Source organism: Crocuta crocuta, unplaced genomic scaffold (genome assembly GCF_008692635.1).
Source record: "Crocuta crocuta isolate KB4526 unplaced genomic scaffold, BGI_CrCroc_1.0 scaffold77, whole genome shotgun sequence".
In the NCBI taxonomy this organism is placed as follows: domain Eukaryota; kingdom Metazoa; phylum Chordata; class Mammalia; order Carnivora; family Hyaenidae; genus Crocuta; species Crocuta crocuta.
In genome coordinates, this window is record NW_027532172.1 from 3,549,606 (window position 1) to 3,574,844 (window position 25,239).

The following is a 25,239-nucleotide window of genomic DNA, read 5'->3' on the forward strand; positions in this document are numbered from 1 at the left end:
AGAGAAACTGGAGAGCTTAATTGATCGACGTGTCTGTCCCGTCTTAGCCAGTCCACGGGTTCGGGTCTGCTTTCCTCCACAAAGATTTCCAGACCTCAGGTCTTCAAGGCAGGCATCATAATGCATTCTGCTAGATCACCTGGAGTCACCTCACTATAAAAACACGCCTGCCTCGGGCCTTCCCGGGGAAATTGGCTGCAGGTGGCCTGTGCACGCGGACCCCTCCACCGCCTGCGCTGCGTGGCCCGCGCTCCGCAGCCGCGCGCAGCCGCACTCAAGCGCCCAGTCCCCCGGCGTGTGAGCTCCGGAGCCCTTGCCCGCCGGCCCCCCACGTCACTTCGGGATTCTCCGCCCCGGGGAGACAGGCCAGGACCGTGCCTCGAGTGCGCTTTGGGCTAACCTCCGGCCGCAGCGCGTCCCCCACTCCAAACTGTCACCTTTCCAGGTGTATCTTCCTTTTTGGACCCCATTTCCAGGGGCTCCGGCATCATCAAGGGGGCGCCGTGCACTTTACAAACCACCTCACTCGACTCCCGGTTCCCAACCAGCTAAAAAGATGACATTTCAAAAAAAAAAAAAAAGAAATAAAAGAAAAGAAAAGATGACGTTTCGGGCAACGTGGCGGTAAAAGTCAAGCTATTTAACTTTCACACTCGAGCCAGGGTCTTCTCCAGGGAGACCGTGTAACTTGATCAAACCCAGACCCAGACGAGGCAAAAAGTGCACCACGAGCCAGCCAGGAGTCGAACCTAGAATCTTCTGATCCGTAGTCAGACGCGTTATCCATTGCGCCACTGGCCCTGTAGCAGCCCAGCCCTCCCTGTGATGCAGATCACCCCTTGCGCAGCTTCCACAGGTTCCCCGGCACAGGCGCAGCGTTTCTGCCCCGGGGCCGCGGCGCCAGCCCACCGCCCTCGCCGCCCCGCCTTCCCCTAACTAGCGCCCTGCACCAATCCGCAGCGGCAACGTCACGGCGCTCTTGGGCGCGCTCCAATCCGCGCGCCGTACAGCTTCTCTAGCGGGCTTGGGCGTGCGCACAAGTTTGTCCGCGGCCGCCTCCCGTCCGCTCGGGGTCGAATGGGGCGGGGAGAGGGGTGGGGCGAGCTGGGCGCTGCGGCCGCGGAGCAGGGTGAACGGTAGCGCCGTGGAAGAGGTGGCGGCGCTGCGCGGGGCGCGGCGGGCGGAAAGAGGAAGAAGGAGCTAGTGGTGCACGATGGCGGCGACGACCTACGAGCGGCTGAAGCTGTGAGTCCCGCGGGCTGGAGGCCATTGGCCGAAGGGGCCTGAGGGGTGGCGGGCGGGGCAGCAGATGCGGGCCGCCGGCGGCCCCGGGCAGGGCTCCGGAGTCCCGGGGCTGCGGGCCGGGTGTGGGAGCCCCTGGCGCTCCTCGCCTCCCTCGCCCGGTGCGGCCCGTCCCAGAGCTTGTAGCTTGCGGCCGCCCGAAGGCCCCGCTGGGGTCGCCACAGGCCCGGGAGCCCGGGGACGACAGTCTCGCCGGCCTTTCTTCGCCCAGCTCGGCCTCAGCCCCCACCGCNGGCGTGCTCCTCTCCACCCACTTTGCTCGTTTGTTGGAGAGGTGGCGGCTAAATTTGTCTTTATTGCTTAGTTTTGGGGTGGGGGGGGGGAGAAGTTTTTTTCTTTTCTTTTTTCTTCTTGTTTAATGGACCCATCACGTTAGAGTCCACAGGCAAATGGACAACTTGTAACGGGGCATCAGAGCCTTTCTGACCAGCCTGCAGGATGCCGGAATAAGGAACAGTTAAGATACTCTCGAGATCCTAAAAGGTTTCCCTGGTCTTACCTATTATGCAACTCCAGCACAAAGCAGGTTAAGTTCACGTTGATAGGCAGAGGCTCTTCTGGAGATTTTTTGGCACTGCAGATGGACTTTTCTGCGAAGCCCAGGTTCTTGAGGTTTCGAGAAATAGGCTCTGGTTGTTCGAGTTGTAAATTAAGTATTTGTAGGTTCTTTGGGCTTGTCCTGGATAAATAAAAGTACCCGTTTCCCCTAGCATTACCGTGACCTCCTTGGTTTTCTTGTGTCTGAATAACTTTGTTCTACTCTGCGTTTAATGCTCTTCCCTCTAGACTGAAAGTCCACTTGCCCTCGTCTGAGAATGTCCTTGGGCTCAGAAGCTAATGCCGTTTTGGGGAAGCTTACCTATCCCTAAATGAGTTAAAATACCTTGGGACTTAGGCAGAGGTATCACGTTTCCCTTGTAGGGATATGAGGACATCCAAATGTGGTTTGGGCACTTCCTCTGCTCCCTGGAACCTCAAACTCACTTAACTTTTTGGAAGGTTCAATTTAAAATTAGGGATGCAGGGGTGCCTGGGTGGCTTAGCCGGTTAAGGGTCTGACTTTCACTTAGGTCATGATCTCGCGGTTCGTGGGTTCGAGCCTCGCATCGGGCTCTGTGGTGACTGCCAGCTCGGAGCCTGGAGCCTGTTTCAGAGTCTGTGTCTCCCTCTCTCTGACTCTCCCCTGCTCACGCTGTCTCTCTCTCCCTGTCTCTCCTAGAAATAAATTTAAAAAAATATTAAAAAAAATAAAACAAAATTAGGGATGCAGACTTGAGAGTGAAGTCATCTCCTCGACATGAGGTATTGTGCAGAAAAGATGATTTCTTTTTCCTCAGCCCCTTTCCCTTTGCCCCTTTTGCGTACGGTAGTTCTCTGCATGCTTCCCTCCACATTTTCCGTGCCAGGTTTCCTTATTCTCTCCCAGGTCCCCTTTGCAAGATGATCCGTCTTGCTGGTAAATGAATGCAGCGAAAGGTCTTTGGCTCGGGCTGGGGCCGGGGTCACGTGTTCTCGGCTGGCTAACTAGGTTATTGTTCACTCTCTGATAGTCCCTAAAGGGTTTAATACGATCCTACTGCAGGTCTCAGATGTGTTCGAGCAACGTGGAGCCTTGGCTTGATACAGCTCAGGGGTAGGCCAGGGAATGCAGTGGAATCTGCCCGTGGCAAAGATTGAATGGACCTGAGAATTCTGATGATTGTTTTTATGTTGTCAGGGAGGCACTAAATTCACCACTCCGATCTTGAAAAACAGAATAAAAGGCTCTATATCCGTAAGAGAGAAAGGAAATTTGGCCCTTAAGTGGTGGGGATTTTTGTATTGATTTTTATATAAGTGGAAACTATGAAGTGGCGTGAAAATAAATCTGGGGTTATGTGAGAGTCACGCCCTAACTTGTGGGTCCTCAACTTTATACTCCCCCCAACAAAGTTTTGAGTGCTTGTGTCAGTGTGAAGCTACAATTTTGTGTGTGTGTGTGTGTGTGTGTGTGTGTGTGATTTTGCTTTTCTTGCCAAGAAGTTTGTGAGTTGGAGTCTCTGCTCTTAATCCTTCGTTTTGGCCCTTCCAGTTCCGAGGCCTTGCCGTTCAAGATTTTTAAATGTGGCCTCTGACCTAAGGGGTGTTCTTTTTTAGATGCATTTGGAGGTGGGAGTAGTTTCTGACCCACGTAAGAATTAGTAGGACATAATAGCCATTTTTATTAAAAAATCTTTTTAACGTTTGTTTATTTTTGAGAGAGAACGAGCGAGACGGAACAAGCAGGAGAGGGGAGAGAGAAAAGGAGGTGCAGAATCCGAAGCAGACCCCGGTTCCAAGCTGTCAGCACAGAGCTGGACGCGGGGCTCGAACCCACAAACAGCGAGATCATGACCTGAGCTGAAGTCAGAGGCTTAACCGACTGAGCCACCCGGGCGTCCCAACATAGTAACCAGTTTTAAAAACATACCTATAGACGCTTCAAGAAAGATCCATACGAGAGATAGTTTGATCATGTATTACAAAACTGCCACTGAGTCTGTTATAGTGTTGAAATGCTCGGGATTTTAAATAATTTGTTCTACATTTAGCTCCTCCGTTTGCGGTCAGTCTGTGGCCTGCTGTGTTCACCCCCCTCATTGCGCTGATATTACCCTCTGCTCTCCTGCTTACAGTCTCTAGTTGCATCTTGCCTGTGGGGCTGAGCCCACATTTCTTAGTCACCTGGATCTAGTCTCTTCCCAAGCTATCCCTTAACCTTCTTTCCCCTAACTGCCCCATGTGTTTCCCCTTCCACCACACCTGGCCGCCCTCGGTTCACCTCAAGCTTGGGCTTACTTTATTTTAATCCTTCTACCCAGATGCCTTCTTGCTCTCTCCCCTCTTTACATGCTGATCACATCCAAGGACCCATGGCAGAGCTGAGAGAGGCAGGCTGTTTTGTCGGAAGAGACTTAGATTCAAACCCTGACCTTGTTAACTTCCTTTAAGTTATGGCCATGTTACTTAACCTCTGGATCAGTCTTTCATCTGTAAAATGAGCACAGCGCCACTTCACAGGATTATCATAAAGATTGAAAGAGTGTAGACGTAATTAACAGAGACTCACTTTCTCTAAGAAGCCATCTCCCCACGTCTTTCCCTTCACGGAGCTCCCGTGGCAGTCTCCTGTCATGGAGACTGGCCGCCAAGTGTGCATCTCGTTTGCACATTCTGTCTCTTAGGACTGACGTGTGGTGTTATTTATTGTTTCCGGGACAGGAGGGCTGAAAGGAGAAGTCTGTCGCACTGTTTGAACCAGTCACTTTGCCACCTGGAAATGACAAAATCACTATAGTGCATACGCTTCGTTGCAAACAGGTGGAACATGTTAGAAATGCCTTAACTGTTGATTTCTTCACTAGTCCTCGGTGCTAAGCGTAAAGCCTTGTGCAGAGAGACGCTCCGTGAGTCACCTGAGTAAATGAACTTGGCAGTGTCAAGCTACCACCAGCATTTCAAAAAGAACACAGTCTGGGGTAATTTGGGGTGTATTCTGTTGAAGTAGCGGCCGCTGCGGTCATTTCATGTCTGTGATTGTCTTTCCAAAGGCCCCTGAGGTCCCAGGTTGATGTAGACCCCCTGTCATCGTTGGAGATGGAGGTCATTGCCCTTGGCAGGCTGAGCCGTGGCACAACCGGCCTTGGAACACAGCGGGCCCAGAGTCCAGAGATCTTTCCATTACACTGCATTATTCAGATTACCTGTTTCCTTATCAGATTGCTTTCACCTTAGTCCTTGGATATGTCTGGTATAGAAGCCAGTCACTTATGTTTGAAAATAGCTGACATATCCATATGGAATTTTAATAAAGAAAGCAGTATTGATGTGTTCAGAATCTAAAATTCTTTTTTTAATGTTATTTAAAAAAATTAATGTTTATTTAAAAAAATTTTTTTTTTTTAACATTTATTTATTATTAAGAAACTGAGACAGAGCATGAGCATGGGAAGGGCAGGGAGAGGGGGAGACTAAGAATCTGAAGCAGGTTCCAGGCTCTGAGCTGTCAGCACAGAGCCTGATGTGGGGCTCGAACCCACAAGTGGTGAGATCATGACCTGAGTTCAAGTTGGACGCTCAACCGACTGAGCCACCCAGGCACCCCTAATGTTTATTTTTGAGAGAGAGACAGAGCGCACGCGTGTGCATGTTCCCTCAAATGGGGGAGGGGCAGTGAGAGACGGAGACACAGAATCTGAATCACACTCCAGGCCCTGAGCTGTCAGCACAGAGCCTGACATGGGCCTCGAACCGACAAAACTGTGAGACCATGACCGTAGCCAAAGTTGGATGCCTAACTGACTGAGCTACCCAGATGCCCCATTTAATGTTATTTTTGAGAGAGAGAGAGAAAGAGAGCAAGCTGGGGAGGAGCAGAGAGAGAAGGGGACAGAGGATCTGAAGCAGGCTCCGTGCTGACAGCAGAGAGCCGGATGCGGGGCTCAAAGTCCCAAACTGTGAGATCATAACATGAGCTAAAGTCGGACACTTAACCAACTGAGCCACCCAGGCGCGCCTAAAATTCTTTTAAAACATCCAGGCCATTCTAAATAATCTACCTGTGACTCCTTTTTCTTTTCAAGTTACTGGTGTAAGCATGAGTAATGTCAGACAATGAAAAATTTGAAATTTCAAACGATTACAACAGAAATCCACTATTGGAAACATGTGAAGCACTCCCTGCCCCCCGCCCTTTAAAAGGTCAACTGAAAGGTGTAAGACAGGAAATCCTTTAGAAAGTGAATTAGGCTGCAGCTTGCCTCTGAAGAAACACTGTTGCCTGGGTTAGCACGTCCCCTTTCTTCTTCAAAGTTGGCCATAGTTGTGAGGTCGGTAGGGCAGATGTGATGCAACCCTGAACAGACATAAGCTAAGTTTCACAGCGATGAAGGCCCGATCCAAGGAACAGTCAGCATATCACACGCCTCTTTGTAAGGAGGGATGGAGGGGAGGGAAGTTACACGTTTGGGCACAGGTCAGCTGAGTTGGTATACAAGGTTGGCTTGGGGTGCAGGCTAGAGTGAGTTAGTGCTAGGTTGCTGTGCTTGTTTTAAGTGCTTATTCCAGAGCCTCACATTAGGCCTACTGAGTGAAAACTCTCTCAAGGTGGGTTCTGGGAATCTGCATGTTTAGCTGTCCCAGTGGGTCTGTACTTTTGGGCCACGTGAAGCAGAGTGAGAACTAAAGCATACCGGTTGGTTAGTTAGTAGAACAGCATTCTTTGGAAGGCTTGGGGCCCGGGAAGACTTTGCTACAGATTAGAACTTCAGATTGGGTGGCAGTAAGACCTGGGCCTGTACAGGAGTTTGGTTTGGGGAGATAATGGGTCTTGTGATGCGTAGAAAATAGGAAGTGGGTGGGACCTCAGGGTTTTGAGGAAGAAGATGGAATGAAAGTGAATTCGCTTCCTGGAGATATCGACTGTTTGGGATCAGGTTGGGCTCCTGGGTTGTCTGGGATGAACCTGGGCTCTGAGAGAGGTCCCCGAGGAGTGGCTCAGTGAGGAGGGAACCCCTGGGGCCCAAAGGGCAGATGGATGAGGGGTGGGGGGAACACCTGGATGTCGGTATAGTGGGCTCAGGGGACCTACCCTCTTTACTGTCTGAGTTCTTAACTTTTTGCTAGCCAGATCTAGTAGAATGCTATTCCTGTATATTTTGAACCAGAGATAGGGTAAATTTGATTATTAGGATTTTGATTTAGTTCTTTATGTAAGACTTTTGAGAATGCGTGTCTTTTGCTACAGTTTGTTGACATGATAGTTGACATGCTTCTGTGCAGATAGTAATATGATTCTAAATTGTGCTAAAATATACATACGATTTATCCTCTTGACCATCCGTAAGCGTACAGCTCAGTGGCATTCACACTGTTGGGCAGCCATTATTGCCGTTCATCTCCAGAACTCTCCGTCTTGCGAACCTAAAGCCCTGTGCTCATTAAACAACTCTCCGTTCCTCCTCCCCTGGACCCTGGCAGCCTCCATTCTACTTTCCATCTGTTTCGTTGTGGCCACTCTAAGGATGGTAGAATCATCCAGCATTCGTCCCTTTGTGACTGGCTTATTTCCACTTTGCATAATGTACTGAGAATTCATCCATGTTACAGTATGTATCAGAATTTCCTTTTTAAGGCTGCATAACACTGCGTTTTATGTATCTCCTACATTTTGTTTCCCATTCATCTGTTGTTGGATGATGAGGTTGCTTCCACCTTTTTGGCTATTAGGAACAACACTGCTGTGAGCACGGGTGTATAAATATCTCTCTGAGACCTTGCTTTCAATTCTTTTGACTATACACCCATAAGTGGAATAGCTGGATCATATTTTAATTTTTTTGAGGAACTGCCATGTTGTTTTCCCACAGTGGCTGCACCATCTTATGTTCCCACCAACAGTGCACACTGTTCCAGTCTCTCTACATCCTCACCATCAGTTGTTTTGTTTTTCATAATAGCTATTGTAATGGGTGTGAGGTCAGCAAATAGTAATATTTTTGAAGTGGGGTAAATTTGCTCTCTGGATGTGACAGGATTTTGAAGAGATTAATTGTTGCCTAGAAATGTAAACGTTACATGGAGGAAAAGGATGTTTTCAGACACTAGACAATCATATATTGCCAACTCTGAAAAAAATATTGTGTTTATATTATAATTAAATATATTGCTTTTAAATTTGACAAGGGTAGTTTTTAAAAAGCACTCTTAAGAGCTTGTGAATCCCAGTTGGCTATAAGATTAAATGCATTTCTATTAAGTATAATAGAATTGCCTCGTTGAGTTTAACTTTTAGTCCTCTGGATTTTCTTTTTTATCGCCTCTGTGAGCAGTAATCTTTGAAAGCAAAATAGCCAAATGAAAGTAGTCAAAGTGGGAAGTAATTATTATTTAAGTATTCTGCTTTTTTGATATCTCTTCCAGGATACGTATCATCTCAACAGAAAGCAGAACTCAGGGTGGAAAGAGCCGCGGTAGTTGTCCTGTTCAGTTAGAGTTACGCTTCATGCCTGTTGGACTCGGAGAACCTCACCCGGACAGTGTATGTAGGACCAGCGCAGTGTTGAGTGCACAGTGTTACTGTGAACTTCAGGGGCTTGATATCATCAGCATGGTTAATGACCCAGTAACCTTCTTGGGTGGAGTCTTCTTGCCTTAACTTGTAAAATCTATTTCACAGAAAAAGTAATGTGAGAGTTTAATGAAACGAGAGACTTCACAGCAATCGGGGGCCATTCTTTTGGGAGAGGATTTTCTCCCACATTTTCAGTTATCATGGAGCCTTCTGTCTCAGTTTAGATGTATTTATTACGTTGAGAACTCAGTGTAGCCTGTCGACTGGTTCATTTTGAAAAGCTCCAAGTGGAGATTGTCTGGTGATGTTTTGTGGACTTCCTAATCTAAGAGCCACCGCTGCTGCCTCTTTGTCCTCTCGATAGTGATGCTGTGCCCTTCGGTCCAGTTAGCATGTGACCTGTCGGGATCTCTCCTTAGCGAGGAGAAAGGAAGACAGTTTCATAAATTCTTCTTACTCTCACTGAGCCGAAGAAAACATTAGTTAGGCGCCATAGAAAACACCTGACTTAATGTAGGTATCTGCTGACTCATTATGTTATGTTATATTGTCTGAGAATATTGATCGAGTTTCTGCTGTCTTCTTGTGAGAAATAGCAGGGGGGCGGACAGGCAGAGTCCTTGTCTATAGGCACTCGGTAATCTGTTTGGTGGAGCTCTAAAAAGAAAAATGATAAAGCGGCGCCCACCAGCAGAAAGTACCCCCGGCTGGTTTACTCCAGTGTTCCTGCTGATAAGTGCCAGAGAGCCGAAGGTAATTTCACTAGCTTTTGAAATGAAACCCCAGGGGCATAAAACTACAGTTTACTGGGGAAAGCTCATATCCTGCAGATCGGTCAGTTAAAGAGCGGTGGGAAGAGGGAAGGAAGAGGAAGACAGCAGAGGAGTGTGTAGACCTCTCTGAGTTGAGGTGACGCCCCCGGGATCATTAGTGGGCTCTGAGTCCTCACGGATCCCCGCTCTTCTTAGAAATGTTGACTAGCTGACAGTCACCGTTCACAGCTTCATCCCTCCATTTCATAAGCCGTTTTCGAGAACATTATCAGAATCGGCTGGTGGCAGCACCGGCAGCTTGGATTCTAGCAGCATCTCTGAGAGGCAGAACCCCGCAGAGCTCCAAAAACTGTTGGGCTGCAGCTCTGCTTTGGTCCACAGTAGCTTTTTTTTTTCCCCCCTATTTTAACACATTTTTAAAATTTAATTTTTATTTTCATATAATACCTGTGAGCTTATAATAAAAAAGAGACCACCCTTCCGCACTTCTAATTCCCACTGTCCCAGAGACCTCGACTTTCAGCTTTTTAAGCCATTTCTTGTATTTTACTCCACATTTTTTCCCAAGATTTTATTTTAGGGGTAAGGAGAGGCAGAGGGAGAGAGAGAATCTCCAGCATGGTCCATGTCCAGCGTGGAGCCTCGTGTGGGGCTTGATCTCACAATGCCGAGATCATGACCTGAGCTGATCAGAGTCAGACCTGTAACTGATGGAGCCACCCAGGTGCCCCACATGACTTCTTCTTCTTCTTTTTTTTTTTTTTTTAAAATGTTCCTGTTGCTAATTGATCATTCTCTGTGACAGCAATAAGATTCCTCTCCAACACGCGGGGTAACTCTGAATTCCATTGCTTCTCTGAGCCTTACCTCTGGGAGCGCAGTGCCCCCTGCGGTGATCCGTGGTTTCCCTTTAGGCCTGTTGCGCAGTTGTTATTCCGGACGGTACCTTCGTTCAGAGAACTTCTTGTGCTGCTTTCCTGTTTTGGATTCTCAGTCTAACTCTTACTCCATTTTGAAGGAAATAAGACTTTCCCTTCTTTCTAAGAGTGAGAAAGCGGTATCCTTCGATACTGTACATCAAAATGTTTTCACCCTATCCTCATGCTTGTTCCGTAGTGTGGCTAAGTGTGGAATTCTCCGTCAGAGATTACTATCCTGTAGCATTTTAAAGACCTGCTGTTGAATAGTCCCGCGAGTGCCTTGTTGCTGGATAATCCAGTAGTGTGGCTGTTGACTATTTCAATGCTTCTTTCTCTTCTTTTTTCTGGAAACTTTAGGATTGTCTCTGTATGGTGTTTAGAAGTTTGTGTAATTACTGTGCCTTTGGGTGTGTATGTTTTTTCCGTTTTGGGTTTTTTTTTTTCCTTTGAAACATTTTATTTTTTCTTTGTGTGCTCTTCTGGAATTTCTGCTGAATGTATGTTGGATATCCTGGATCAGGCTCCTCTTTCCCTCTCTCCCCCTCCCTCCTCCCCTCCTTCCACCCCTTCCTCCCTCACCCCCTTCTTCCTTCCTGTGCTTTCCTGTTTTACAGCTGTTATCTTTTTATTCTGTTCTCTTGGAGAGTTCTTCAGTTTTATCTTCCAGCCTTTCTGTTGAATAGTCACAGTATTATTTCCGCTCTCAGTCCAAGAATATGTTCTTGCTTTCTTTTTTTAAATAAGTATTTGGGTTTTCTTTTTCTTTTTTTTTGTTAATGTTTATTTATTTTGAGAGAAAGAGCATGATCAGGGGAGGGGCAGAGAGAGGGAGAGAGAGCTCCAAACTGTCAGCAGACAGCTCAGCAGGGGGCTCAAACTCATGAACTGTGAGAACATGACCTGAGCCTAAATCAGGAGTCAGATGCCTAACTGCCTGAGCTACCCAGGTGCCTCTATTTGGGTTTTCTTTTTACTTACTATAGGGAATACAGTGTAGGACCTTGTTTAGCCAGGAGTTGTATCCGTAATGTCAATTTTTATTTTTATTTCAATTTTTAAAATTTTTCAATTTTTATTTTTAATATTTATTTAATTTTGAGAAAGGGGAGAGAGAGTGTGTGTGAGTACATGTGAACAGGGGAGGGGCAGAGAGAGAGAGAGAGAGAGAGGATCTATAGGATGCTCTCCTCTGTCAGCACAGAGCCCAGCGCGGGGCTCGAACTCAAGAACTGTGAGATCACGACCTGAGTTGAAGTCACTTAACTGACTGAGCTACCCAGGTACCCCTGTTCTCCGTTTCTGAATGTGCTTTTTTTGGTTCTTATTTCACGAATACAATGTCTTTTTTCTGAGGCTGTCACTTATATATGTGTTTTGAAGTTGTAGTCTCTTCCCAGCATAGTTCGTTCATTCAGTGGTACTTTTCTGTTTGTTTTGGGCTCTGTCTTATGTGATGGAAACTGTTCCTTGTATCTGGTGATCTTTGGTTGTCATTTCACGTTTAGGAAGGAGGCACTAAAAATTGATTGGAGGGTCTGCTTGTGGGTTAGGACTTGTCAGCTGGTGGCCTTCGTGTCGAGTGATTGCGCAGGAACTCAACTCTTCCGTGGTGGGGGGAGCTGCAGGTCAGCGGTCGCTGGTCCGTGCTTTGAGGACCACAAGTTGATTTAGAGATGGTATCCAGGCCCCTGGGGGAGCTCAGGGAGAGGGATGATGTGAGCTCGGCCACCGGCACACCGGGAATCTGGCAGAGGAGGAGGGCTGCACGGTGTTGCCAGCCGGTAAGCAGGCCGTCCCCGTGCCTCCTGGCCCCGTGTGGCTGTCCCCTTGGTCCTCAGCTGCGCCTCGTGTCTGGGGCCAGAGAGCATCTTCTGTTAACTGTTCTAAGCATTAAGTCCCACAGCAGGGAGGGCAGGTGCCTGCTGTGGGTTCGGGTGGGCGTCTGAGAACCGCCTCACCCCCACCCTAGTCCTTGTTCCCTTTTCCTTCCGGTTCTTGAGGCTTTTCAGCATGTTCTGCCGCTGAGGTCTGCTCGCCTGGTTGGCTCCCAGCCCATAGGTGCTTAGACTCTGCTGACTTAGTGCATTAGCCCATTTGCAAGCGCTTTCTCTCTCTCAGACCTGCGTCTGAATGCCTAGTGTCTGCCCCGCGGCCTGCACCCCCTGGCGGTACCCCCTAGATTCCATGTTCTCAAAGAATTTCTGGACTTTTTTTTAATGGAGGGTTTTCACTCTTGGAAGTTCACTTCACTATACTTCAATTAAAATTTGACTTGTTGATCTCATTTCGGATGTGTTTATCTGACTGGAAATGTTATACATGGTATTTTTCCTATTCTTAGAAAAGAATTGTCAAGTAGCAAGGTGTAACCCGCATTTCATGCTGTCTTAAAGCCAACATTGTCTCCTGTAGCTTTTTCTTGTTAGAGATTCATATTTACAAATAAGAAAGACATTCATTCATAATTCTTATTCACAGTGTATGTTCTGGGACCTTTGATAAATCAGAGGTCTGTTTTATATAGTCTTAATATTGGGGGTATGTATTTAGTAGGACACACTTTGATTCCAGTATCTACCGATCAAATCAAAGCTAAATTGTTCAGATGGGGTACATGTGGCAAAGGTATCAGCAAAGCCACCTTCCATTGTGTTGTGTCTTGAAAGTGTGAACTGAAGAACTTTTCTGGGCCTGTTTCACCACCCTGTCAGGAAAGTTTGCAACTTTTCTCCCGTCTCTCTTAAAGGATGTTTTCGTTATTAGTAAAAAGTTATACCTGTGAGTCAGCCCTTTGATCCTTCGCAAAAGTACCTCACAAATGCCCGTTTAACCTTCGCTGTTGTGTGAGGTAGTCGCGGTCCGCATTTGCATCCCCAGGCCTGACGCAGGGCTGAGGTTGTGGGGCGGGAACAAGNGCAAGGAGCCCGCTGCTTAGTTAGGGCCTGGGCTCTTTCCAGGTGGCCTCAGAAACCGGTTTGCACCGCCTGTTCGCCTTCAGCTGCTGCTCGCTCTGGGCCCTTTTGCCCTGTGCAGGTCCCTGTCGCTCAAGCCTGTGGCCTGAAGGCAGCCCGGACAGAGCCGGCCTGTTGCCAGAGGGGCCTTGTCTTTGTTCACGGCTGTGGGGAGCGTTTTCGTGTTTCATTCAGTCCGCAGGAGCATGGACGATCCTCCCCCCACCCCGCACCTTGGCCAAGTCACCCTGGGTTTATTACCGTTTTGCAGCGGTTCCCTCCAAAATCCCTGAATTCCTGCCTTGTGCGTTGATTGTCTCCCGTTAGANGTCTGCAGGAGCATGGACGATCCTCCCCCCACCCCGCACCCTGGCCAAGTCACCCTGGGTTTATTACCGTTTTGCAGCGGTTCCCTCCAAAATCCCTGAATTCCTGCCTTGTGCGTTGATTGTCTCCCGTTAGAAGGTAAGCTCTGTGAGTCAGGGACTCTGGACTGGTCCCCAGAACAAGGGCTGGTACGGGGCGGACACTCGGAACTTGGCCGGCACTGTGTGGCTGGTAGCTGGCAAAGTCGGGGGCAGAACCGCTATATTTTTGACTGCAGATCTGGGGGTCTTTTCGGTGCGGCTGCTCCTAATGCAGTGCTCTTCTCCAATGTTGAAGTCGTGTTTCAATCAGAGGCTTACGATCAGTTATGCGAGTGCTGGGTTTTGATTTCCCATCCAGACATGGCCTACGCGTGCGTGTCGATTGACCGTGACTCTGGGTGGTTGCTTTGGCACTGCTGGGGCGAGAACAGGTCACTGGTGGTTGACTTGACACGGAAGCAACGTTGGCACCGGACTGCTCCTTATCAGCGCTGTGATCAGTATTTCAAAAGTAAGACAACCGAGGAGCGAGTCTTTGCTGTTCTTCAGGTGCTGGAGGTGGGACACGACGTTTCGAGATGGTGCCAGCAATTGAAATATTTCACGGGCTCGTTCAGGCCCTAAGCTGTTTAAGCCTCAAAGAATGCAGTAGGGACACCTGTGCTGCAGGGACGCTGGCAGCCGCCCGAGGGTGGGGGTGGGGTGCCCTTAAAGAGCGAGGCTTTGGAGACAGCGCTCTCTTGGAAAGCTTTTTTAAAATTAAAATGGCTGTTTACTTACTTTTTTGAGAGAGAGAGAGAGAGTGCATGTGTGAGCAGGGGAGGGACAGAGAGAGGGAGGAGACAGAGAATCCAAAGCAGGCTCCAGGTTCTGAGCTGTCAGCACAGAGCCTGACGTGGGGGCTCAAACTCATGAACCGTGAGATCATGACCTGAGCTGAAGTCGGAGGCTTAACTGACTGAGCCACCCAGGCGCCCCTCTTTGAAAGCTTTCATAGAGAAGCCTTGCTTTTGAATTCTGTTTCTTACTAAATTTTTTTCTATTATTTTTGATCTGTTACCCACATCCTAGTCACTCGTGCTTGTGTAATACTTAACATATCATTAGCTTTTCAGGAAAGTTCTTGACATACTCTTAGCGACTTACGCTTGCACAAACCATCTGCAGATAAACAGTTTTGTTTTAATGACTTAAGACCAGAGGTGACTGCCCTGTGAGTAGATTGTCTGGAAGTTTGTCATACTCTTTTTAGGATATCTCACTTTTTTTTTCATAGCTGTATTGGAAGTACAAAGTTTACTGACATAGAGTAAACTCCACATATTTCAGGCATACAGTTTGATCCATTTGGATGTATTTTTAAACCCATAAAACCATGCCCGGTATGAGGAGAATGGACATCTCCCTCACCCTGGAAAGTTTCCCTTGTGCCGGCAGCACCTCCCTTTCCCCCTCCGTGTGAGTTAAACCTACAGCCCCCGTGAGATCCAGCCGCTCCGCCTATAGGCAGTCACCCAGGAGAAGTGAAGGATATGTCTCCCTTAGACTTGTGTTAGAATGTTCATGGGACCTTTGTTCTTCATACCCCAGACCAGAGGCAACTCACGTGTCCATCAGCAGGTGAATGCTTAAGGAAGCCGTGAGGTGTCTGTCCACTAGAATGTTCTTCAGTACTGTACAAAGAAATGAACTGCTGATTTAGTTTGAGTTGAAGACTGCAGTTTTTAAAGCAGATTTGTCTTCTTTTTTGCGTTTTGCTTGATTTGTATTAAAATTGATTGATTTTCATTCCCTTAGCAACCTCCCCCCTTCAGTGGAGGAAACTAACCTAATATTAAAAAGTTGGTTATAGATGAACCAACCATAAAAGGATGTAAGTTGTGTTTGGGTACTTAAGGGTTGAGAACTTGTAGTCAGAAATGGTCGGTACAGTTTCTGTANTAATGTTTGTTTGTTTTGAGAGAAGAGAGCACCCAAACCGGGGAGGTGTGGAGGGAGCAGGATAGAGAAAATTGCAGGGTCCGGTATTGGGCTCGAACCCACAACCGTGAGATCACAACCTGAGCTGCTATCAAGACTTAGATGCTTAGCCAACTGAACCACCCACCCATTTCTGTAATCCCATCTAGCTTCATACCATCTGTATATAAGAGACAATGCCAGTGAAAGTTGTGTGGGTTTGTATCAGATTTTTTGTGGGCAAGGCAAGTGGAATAGAAGTAGGATTTAAGAGGAAAGGAAAAGGGGCACCTGAATGGCTCAGTTGGTTAGGCATCTGGCTTCGGCTCAGGTCATGATCTCACAGTTTGTGGGTTCAAGCCCTGTGTTGGGCTTTCTGCTGATGGCTCAGAGTCCGGAGCCTGCTCATGTGCTCTCTTTCTTTCTCTCTCTCTCTCTCTCTCTCTCTCTCTCTCAAAAATAATAAACATTAAAAAAAAAAATAAAGGTTGTCTGCTGCACAGACAAATTCTTTCAAATGAGGCTTAAGACAATGAAGATTAGTTCCTGGAAAATACAAACAAAATGAAACCACCCCACAAAAATAAAACTGGCCCATTCCCTGGGCTAGACCAGCTCCGGGAGGCTGTCCTTCGGCATAGCCACCGGGGCCCTGGGCTGGGTGGTTCTCACCGTCTTAGGTTACTGTTTCCTGAGGCAACCCTAACCTCCCTCACCCCGCTGGCCTGAGTTACCCAGGTGCTCTCCCCAGGAACCAGAGGGTTCTTTCTGTTGGACTCTGGTTACAAAGTCACATCCATTCTGAGTAGTTTGTCCCAGGCCTGATTCCCCTGATGTTTATTTCTGAGGTAGAGACAGAGCTTGAGCAGGGGAGGGGCGGAGAGAGAGGGAGACACAGAATCTGAAGCAGGCTCCAGGCTCTGAGCTGTCAGCACAGAGCCTGACATGGGGCTCAAACTCACAGGCCATGATATCATGACCTGAGCCAAAGTCAGATGCTTGACTGACTGAACCACCCAGGCGCCCCACTCATTATTATTATTATTTTTTTTAAACATGGCATTATAACAAAAACAAAACCACCTAAATGTTAATTTATTTTAACCTACCTTATTGGAGTTGTTTTATTTAAAATGTGTTTCTTAATATTTTTAGCAATACATCTTGCTTACTAGGTGTCAGATGTTATTCTGAGTGCTTCGCAGAGAAGCTCAATTTATCTTCCCACAGTGCTGCTTGATGTGTGAGAGTATCCCTTTTTTACAAATAGGGGACTGAAGAACAGAGGACAAGTAACTGGCCTCAGGGCACACAGCACGCAGTCTGCGGAAGCTGACTGTTCCCGACTGGGCTACATTCTGCGCCGTTGGGGGATGTAATAAATCAGGATTTATTATGATTTTCTTCCTGAGCATCATACATAAGCAAAAAGAGTTGCAGTGGATGCGCAAGGACAGCCGAACTGCCATCCCGTAGCTGGGAATCCTTTCGATGTCAAATTTAAGCACCACTGAAATTCTTCCACTAAATAGCTTCTTTTTTTTCAAGGCTTCATTTTGTCTGATTTAGGTATTTATGGTTTTCCATTTCTTCTTAGGCACATCACACCTGAAAAATTCTACGTGGAAGCTTGTGATGATGGAGCGGATGACGTACTTATCATCGATCGCGTGTCCACAGAAGTCACCCTGTCAGGTATTTGGCAGCCAGGGTCAGAGGCGGCAGGAAGGACTTAGTGCTGCAGTTGCGCTTATTAAAGTAAATGCATCGGGTGTTTCTGCGTGCGGCTCCCCGAGCTTCGTCGTCTAAAATGCTAACTACTGCCACCTCGTTTGGTTTCTATGCATTCATCTCCTGCTTCCTCCGGTTTGTGAAAAAGGAAGAATGGGCTTGAAAACTTTACCATCTGTGAGGATTTAAAAACATAATTATCTCTTGATCCATTCCCTCTTCTGTGCTCTAACGGGATTGGTCTTGTCGATGTCTGAGTCCCCCTCTAGCTGTAAGATTCAGGGTATTTGAGTGTGAAAGTGGTTTGAACATTAAGTGTGTGGAATTTTAACAGCCGCTTTTGATTTTGAAAATACTCATGACTATGAGGATAATTTAATAAAAGAAAAATTATATGTATATATGCATATATATGACTAAAATTTACGTTTTGGGCAAATAATGTTCCTAAGCTTTATCTATCTATATCTTGTCTGTCTCTCCAGTTGTATTTTGGTTTTGGTTCTCTCGGGTGTGAAAAACAAGTTTTTTTTTCCCAGTTGTATGGAACACTGATTTCTGGTTAAGTGTGCAATAATTTTGGTGACTAGTGTACCATGTGACATCACATTTAGAATTTCATATTTTCCTTGTTTAAAGATTCACCTCTAGACCGAGTCTTCTGTAGGCTTTTTAAGTACGAAATTTGAGTAACCAAACAGTAAACGGTCAGTAAGCAGTAAATATCCTTTGAGTGGGCAAAGTGAAATATGAATATACATAGGATAGTAAAGTGTGAGAAAGAGATGGCCAGAAACTTCTATTTCTGTGGTTATCTGGTGGTTTTGGTAAGTACCATACATAGTTTTTCTTTGACCAGATGGAATTAGAGGTCTGTTTTTGTTTGATAATTTGGCATTACCTATGCCTGTTAGGTGATGGCTGCTTTCGTGAGAGAGTGTGAGCAGGGGAGAGAGGGGGAGAGAGGAAGGATCTTAAGCAGGCTCCACACATAGCATGGAGCCTGAGGTGGGGTCCGATCCTACGACCCTGGCATCATGACCTGAGCTAAAACCAAGAGTCAGAAGCACAACTGACTGAACTACTCAGGCTCCCTTCAATTATTTTTGACCTTTCGGTGACAATTTATGTGTAGGTAGAGACCACAGACCCGTTTGAGGGGTCAAAGCTGAAGGTCATGAATAGCTTGGATGTAGAAAGGACACCACGCAGGCCTCTGTAGACACGTGAGGAGGTACTTTGACCTGAAGCCTGTGGTGATGAGGGGATGACTCACTCACCTTTGCTCTGCTAGTTGTTTCTTTTTCTTTTCTTTTCTTTTCTTTTCTCTTTTCTTTTCTTTTCTTTTCTTTTCTTTTCTTTTCTTTTTTTACTGTTTGGGAATGCAGACAATTGCCATGGAAAGGGGGATTTTTTTCCCCTCCATGAAAAACTAACATGTATCCTGGGGAATTAGCTGTTTTATTGCTTTTATACTCCCGTTACTATAACATAGGGCTCCGTCAACAAATAGTACATTAAGTTTATCAGATGATCTCTGTATATTCAGGATTTCCTCTAAGCTTTACTACGCTGGTGTCCCCGTGTGTCACGTGCGGTGACTGCGGCAAAGCCACGCTAGGTAAATTGAATCACTGAGGGAAACAGAAGTGAATCTTAGGCCTTACTCAGAATTACTTTGTTCAGAATAACAGGACTTGGATTGGCAGCCATTTTCCAGAATAAGCTCTAGGATGGTAATTAAGCCAGGACCAGAAGAGAAATTGTATGGCCCCCTGTGTTCGGGGCCGTGAACGAAGCTGGGAACAGCTTTGTTTCCCTGTGGGCCGCGCCTCCTTAGAGCCTCTGGCAGTGCACCCTTGCGGTGCGAGTCTGGGAGACGGAAGAGGGGTGGATGTGGCAAAGTCAGTCTTTGGATGAGGAGGCCCTACCTTCCCTGCCTCGGGGGCATTATTCCCTAGCATGTGCACGGGTGCTTTGTGAAACCCCTAGGCTGAAAGCTGAATAATCATGAAATGAATCCCATCATCGAAGATACTCTGTTACTAATCAGGGCACTATTGGTAAAGTCATGTTAATGGTGGTTCCTCCCTGCACACCCGTGTTTCCTTCCTCCCTCGTCCCCTCGTCCCTTGGGTCTCAACCTCCTTTTCCACATTTGTAGAGGTGGACGGGCAGGTCTGTGCCTTCCGTTAGTTGCATGTTGAGATTAAATTCATCCCCCCCACGCCCATTAACTTTCTGATTCTTTTAAATGGACAGGGACTTAGGTTTCTGACAAGAGGTTGAATACAGTTGGTTGAGAAATGACTGTAGAAGTATCCCACGGTTTACGTGCTGGGGATGCTGGTGCTTGTTACGCCGGGCACCTGACTCTAGACGGCAGAGACCTTTGTATGTCACACGCACGTATGATTTCATATTTTGCCAAAATGGACATCGAGCTCCCGTGAAGAACTCCTCCTCCCTTAGAACAAATCATGCATGTTGACTGTGAAGTGGCTCCTGAAATAAACTAAATTTCCTTTTCTATTGGAGATCTTTTTCTGTGTGATTTTTTTTTTTTTCTTTTTCTTTTAAAGTCAAGAAAGATATTCCTCCTTCAGCTGTCACAAGACCAATATTTGGTATCCTGGGCACAATCCATCTGGTGGCAGGTAAGAAAATAAGCTAAGATGGGCAAAGAAGGTAATTAAACTGACACGGCAGAAGATGAAGGCACACTTCCTGTCATGCTCTAGGCAATAATGTAGGTCAGGTATTTGTCATTAGGTTCGAAAAGTGACATATTCGAAATGACAGGTGGTTACATTTATCAGCCTGAGGTTCTGCTAAAAAAAAAATAATAAAATTTTTTTAAATTGAAAAACCCCCAAAAAGCCAGTTTTGTGTTTGGTTTTATTTCAACTAGAGTTGAAATCCTCAGCCAACCAGACATTTCCTCATATATCCTAAGAGTACTTAAGTAAACATCTTCATGTACTGATGGACCAGAGGATTCTATATCATCGGTCCCGTTTCAAGGATGAGTATGACATAGTACATGTTGGAGACTATTACCTGGTTCTGAGTTGTTAAGGAAAGTGATTTTGTTTACCTAAATGTTGTTTCATGGAACTTAAAAAAATTCCTGTACTGACAGGCACCGGCACCGTGCTAGAGGTTGAGTTAGAGAAGATGCTAGGCCCTTTGGTCTTGCAGTTCACAGTCTAGTGAGAGGTGCATGTAGGTGGGGAATTCCCGCAGTACCTTGAGACACGGTCTGGGAGACAGATGTACAAGGAAGACTTCCAGGAAGGGTAGAACCTTGCACAGAGCTTCAGAGTTAATGTCATGGTAAAGGCTTAGCCTGTTTTACTTGTGGGAGGAGGAGGTGGCCAGGGTTAGGGCTGGGGTACTGTTCCTGGTGCTGTGATAGCTTCTTAATTCTGGATGCTTCCTCTTTGTGATGTTGCAGTGACCAGTTGTATTGCCCCGGTATGTTTCTTGGCCATTTATGATGACTTGAAGGATATAGGGGTGGAGTAGGCGGGACGTTATCTATCCTGCAGTGGCCAGGTCTCGTGACCCATGATGTTTTAGCTACGGACTGGGAAGGGCATTAGCAGAGGCCTGTATGCATTGGGGATGGCGGGAGAGAGGAAGGTTTTCTGTCTTTTACTCTTCATCTGATAAGATCACTGCCTTTGCTTTTATTTTTATTTATTTATTTATTTATTTATTTATTTGAGAAATGCTTTGACCTTTCAGTAGGAACTTTTCTAAATAGTGTGCTGTTCTTTCTAGTCATAAATCCTAAGATCCCTCTTATTTATTTAATTTATTTTTAATGTTTTATTTATTTCTGATAGAGAGAGAGAGCGCAGAGGAGGGTCAGAGAGAGAGGGAGACACAGAATCTGAAACAGCCTCCAGGCTCTGAGCTAGCTGTCAGCACAGATCCCGATGCGGGGCTCGAACCCACGAACTGTGAGATCATGACCTGAGCTGAAGTCGGACGCTTAACCGACTGAGCCACCCAGGCGCCCTCTAAGATCCCTTTTAAAGCAAATGCGGCCTGTTACCCATACGGCAGTGTGAAGTCCTGGCCCGCTGGCCTTTAAACAGTAAGGACTTCGGCTACTTTTGGCTTTAGAGTTGCCTTTTTTATATTTATGTGTGTTTGGCTTTGCTTTTTGCAGGTAATTATCTAATCGTCATTACCAAAAAGACAAAAATAGGTGAATTTTTCAATCATGTAATCTGGAAAGCAACAGATTTTGATGTCCTTTCTTATAAGAAGACAATGTTGCACTTAACTGATATTCAGGTAAGAAGTGGGGTCACTTCCTGATTGTGGAACCCGAGGCAGTACCTTGGGGCGGGGGGGGGGTGGAACAAGGGATTTTGGTGGATTTCTGTTAAGCCTAGTTATTTAAGCAGTGCAGAGAGCGAGGTTCCCCTACACGCCTTTATACGTAGCCATAAAACGTACTATTTAAAAGTCCTCTGTATGTTTTATTGTTCTTGGTTTTTCTTTTAAACAGACTCAAAGTCTTAAATTATGAGCTTTTCACATGTAGAGGAAAGGACAGACAGAAAACAAATCTCTTCCAACAACCAGATTTAACTTCATATCTTTTCTGTAAAGAAATAAAACATGAAATACCTTTGCAGTTCTGCTCATCCCATCTCATTCATTCCCTCTTTGTCCAGAGAAAGCTTTCTTTTACCGCATGCGAATAGAAGTGCGTGTGTGTGCGTGTGCGTGCGTGTGCCCAAACAGCCCCCCTTTTGCACGATGCGCGTGTGACCGGATTTCCGTTACTGTAGTGTAGGAACAGGGCCCCCCAACAGCACGGCTTACATTGCATTGCCCTGGTGTATGAGCTATCCACCCGGCAAATGTGGACATGCGAAGAAGCAAAAAGCGGCAACTGTAGACGCAAATTGCGGATTGAACGCAAGAGCGGTGGCGCTTGCCCTTCCGGAGGCTCTTGGTGTGCAGCCAGAGGTCTTAGTGAACGTGATCTTCTTTCTCGATGTTCACGGTAAAGCAGTTGTGAAGAGAAGGTTGAGGATGACCCAGAGAAAGTGACGCTGGCGACAGACTTCACACGGGAGGAACTCTTCGGGTGTCCCGTGACTTGGGGAGTGCCAGGGCTGAGGCGTTGGAAGCGGACTTAGACTTGGAAAGGCGGACAGTTGGCTGGGGATAGAGACTGTATTACGGGTTCTGAAAAGAAGGCAAGCACCCTGCAAGCTACTCTTTTTAATTTTTTTTTAACGTTTATTTATTTTTGAGAGAGAGACAGAGCACAAGCAGGGAAGAGGAAGAAAGAGACACAGGATCTGAAGCAGGCTCCGGGTTCTGAGCGAGCCGTCAGCACAGAGCCCGACGCAGGGCTCGAACCCACAGACTGTGAGATCATGACCTGAGCCGAAGTCGGTCACTTAGCCGACTGAGCCCCCCAGGCACCCCCTTATACTTTTTAAAAAATTTTTTTAACGAAGCTACTCTTGATAAACTGTTTGATAAGAAGGAAAATGTTTTTGATTCTCAGTGTTTCTGATGTTTTAAATTCCAGCGTAACTAAGTCGCTGTGTTGTGTGCCTGAATACTACAACCCTGTGTGCCCAGTGCTGAAATGAAAACTTAAACCATTAAAAAGAAATAAGTTACAGTGTGCTAAATAAATACTAGCTTCAATACCTTTCCGTTTCCCTGTACATTTACAGCTTAGAGAAAGAGTGTTTTTAATGTTTTGGTAAAAAGTTTTTAAAGCTCCTATCACATCTGTGGTTTTTCCCATTGGTGATCAAAATGGTTAAGATGATCCGCTTTAAGATCGCATGGTCATTTCACAGTCCCACCCTCTCATGCAAAATCAAGATCGCCTGTGTTCATATTCAAACAGTATTTTTGCGTGAAGTCTTTTTTTGAAAATTACATGAGTGGTGTCACCCTGTCCTAGTTTTTGAAAATTAACTTTTTTAAGCCAGCACTGTGTTTAGAGATTGACGCTCAGTGTTTGTCTTCTGACTGTGATTTTATTTACAGTATTTGCTGTTTCAAAATTTTGACTTTCATTTTTACTCCCAAGATTACAAAATGTTGGCTTCTAAAAGAAAATTTAGGATCCTAAAACATGTAACATGTAACTCTCCCATGGTAAACATTTCTAAAAATGAGCCCCAGTCCTTACTACCTTATTGACTAAGTCAGACTGTAGGATATGCTTCCATACTTTAAAGTTGAAATTTCGTTTTTACTAAATATATTAATATATGTCAATATGTTCATTCTCTATAAGTCATGGTATTTAAGGCAGTAAAAATGGTTGTATTTAATAGACTGATAATCTTTACTTGAACAATTTCTTCTTGTTGCTATACTTGATTGTCCGGCTGTCCAACTAATTTTAACATTGTCCACTGCCTATAATTGGCTTATACTTTTTGTTCTTAAAAAAAAAAAAAAAGTATGAGACCAAATTAAAAATTTCGTAGTATGTAGGTTTTTAACATGTTATTTGTTGGATAGTCCTTAAACGTTACCAAACATCAGTTGTTTTTTAAAACAAGGATAAAAGTAAATGTCAGTCTCGATACTCGTTGGGAAAGGCAGCTGAAATGATGATCAGAAAGTAAAGATCAGTATTTATGCCGGATATTTCTTTTTCAGATCTTTGCATTAATAAAAAGAATTTAATCCCCTTCCAGCCCAGTGAAATTTCTTAGGAATGAGGACGGTATTATTTCTTTGTTATTTTTTTTAATGTTTCATTTATTTTTGAGAGAGAGAGAGAGACAGCAGAGCAGGGGAGGCCCAGAGAGAGGGAGACACAGAATCTGAGGACAGGCGACAGGCTCTGAGCTAGCTGTCAGCACAGAGCCTGACATGGGGCCCGAACCTATGAACTGTGAGATCATGACCTGAGCCGAAGCCAGGTGCTCAACCGGCTGAGCCACCCAGGCGCCCCTATTCCTTTGTTCTTTACTCACTGTGTCATTGGGCCTCTCATGAGTTTGTGCTTTTCATTTGTCACATGAGGGTAATAACACTAACCCAGGAGGGGTGTTATGAAGAGGAAAGAATCTATTTCCAAAGGGTCTGGCAGGAGGTCATAACCAGAGGCGCTGGTGTTGTGTTCAAGTAACTTGTGCCCCTTCGAGCAGAGACTGAAGGACCCCCAGGGCAGGAGTTCGAGCCTGTCAGCTAAGGCAACAACACCCTCCGCTGCTATCGAACTTCCTCCATGTCAGGACCTGGCCAGCGTCCTGGGGGATGGCGGGCATCGTCCTGCCTATCAGTCCGCATGCCGGTGACAATGAACAGGGCCGGACTTATATATCTGGACAGATCCTTCTCAAGTATGAGGCAGACTGATGTTTTTCTCCCCTTTGTTTACAGTTACAGGATAATAAAACTTTCTTAGCAATGATCAACCATGTCCTGAACGTGGATGGGTTTTACTTCTCAACGACTTACGATTTGACCCACACCCTGCAGCGGCTGTCCAACACGAGCCCAGAATTCCAAGAAATGAGCCTCTTGGAAAGGGTAAGCTTCGTCTTCAGTTATTTTTACTTACTTTAGGGTTTTTAAAAATGTTTTTATTTTGAGGCGCCTGGGTGGCTTAGTCGGTTAAGCGTCCGACTTTCACTTAGGTCATGATCTCGCGGTTCGTGGGTTTGACGCCCGCATCGGGCTCTGTGCTGACTGCCAGCTCAGAGCTTGGAGCCTATTTCAGAGTCTGTATCTCCCTCTCTCTCTGACCCTCCCCTGCTCACGCGGTCTCTCTCTCTCTCCTAGAAATAAATAAAAATATTTAAAAAAGTATCACCACATCTCCTTTTAAAAAAAGAAATGTTTTTATTTTTTGAGTTCTTTAAAAAAATTTTTTTAATGTTTTATTATTTTTGAGAGAGAGAGAGAGAGAGAGAGAGACCGCGTGAGCAGGGGAGGGTCAGAGAGAGATGGGGACACCGAATCCAAAGACGGGCTCTGGGCCCTGTGCTGACAACTTGGAGCCTGTCTTCAGATTCTGTGTCTCCCTCTCTCTCTCTGCCCCTCTTACATTCTCTCTGTCTTAAAAATAAATAAATAAACCTTTAAAAAAAAAAGTTTTATTTATTTTGAGGGAGAGAAAGTGAGCACAAGTTG

General features: G+C 46.0%; 1 protein-coding gene and 1 non-coding gene across 2 annotated transcripts in view; one reads left to right on the forward strand and one right to left on the reverse strand.

Moving 5' to 3' along the window:
• Window positions 1–728: 728 nt before the first annotated feature.
• TRNAR-ACG (transfer RNA arginine (anticodon ACG)) lies at window positions 729–801 on the reverse strand. The gene has a single exon. It is a non-coding gene; the product is annotated as a tRNA-Arg (tRNA).
• Window positions 802–1,109: 308 nt separating this feature from the next.
• The window catches only part of SACM1L (SAC1 like phosphatidylinositide phosphatase), a 57,860-nt gene continuing 33,730 nt past the window's right edge, over window positions 1,110–25,239 (forward strand). The window contains exons 1-5 of the mRNA XM_077777378.1: window positions 1,110–1,245; window positions 16,961–17,058; window positions 19,677–19,751; window positions 21,275–21,402; window positions 24,487–24,636. Of these exons, the coding sequence (XP_077633504.1) occupies window positions 1,214–1,245; window positions 16,961–17,058; window positions 19,677–19,751; window positions 21,275–21,402; window positions 24,487–24,636 (483 nt within the window). The 5' untranslated portion in view covers window positions 1,110–1,213. The remainder of the gene's footprint in view (window positions 1,246–16,960; window positions 17,059–19,676; window positions 19,752–21,274; window positions 21,403–24,486; window positions 24,637–25,239) is intronic.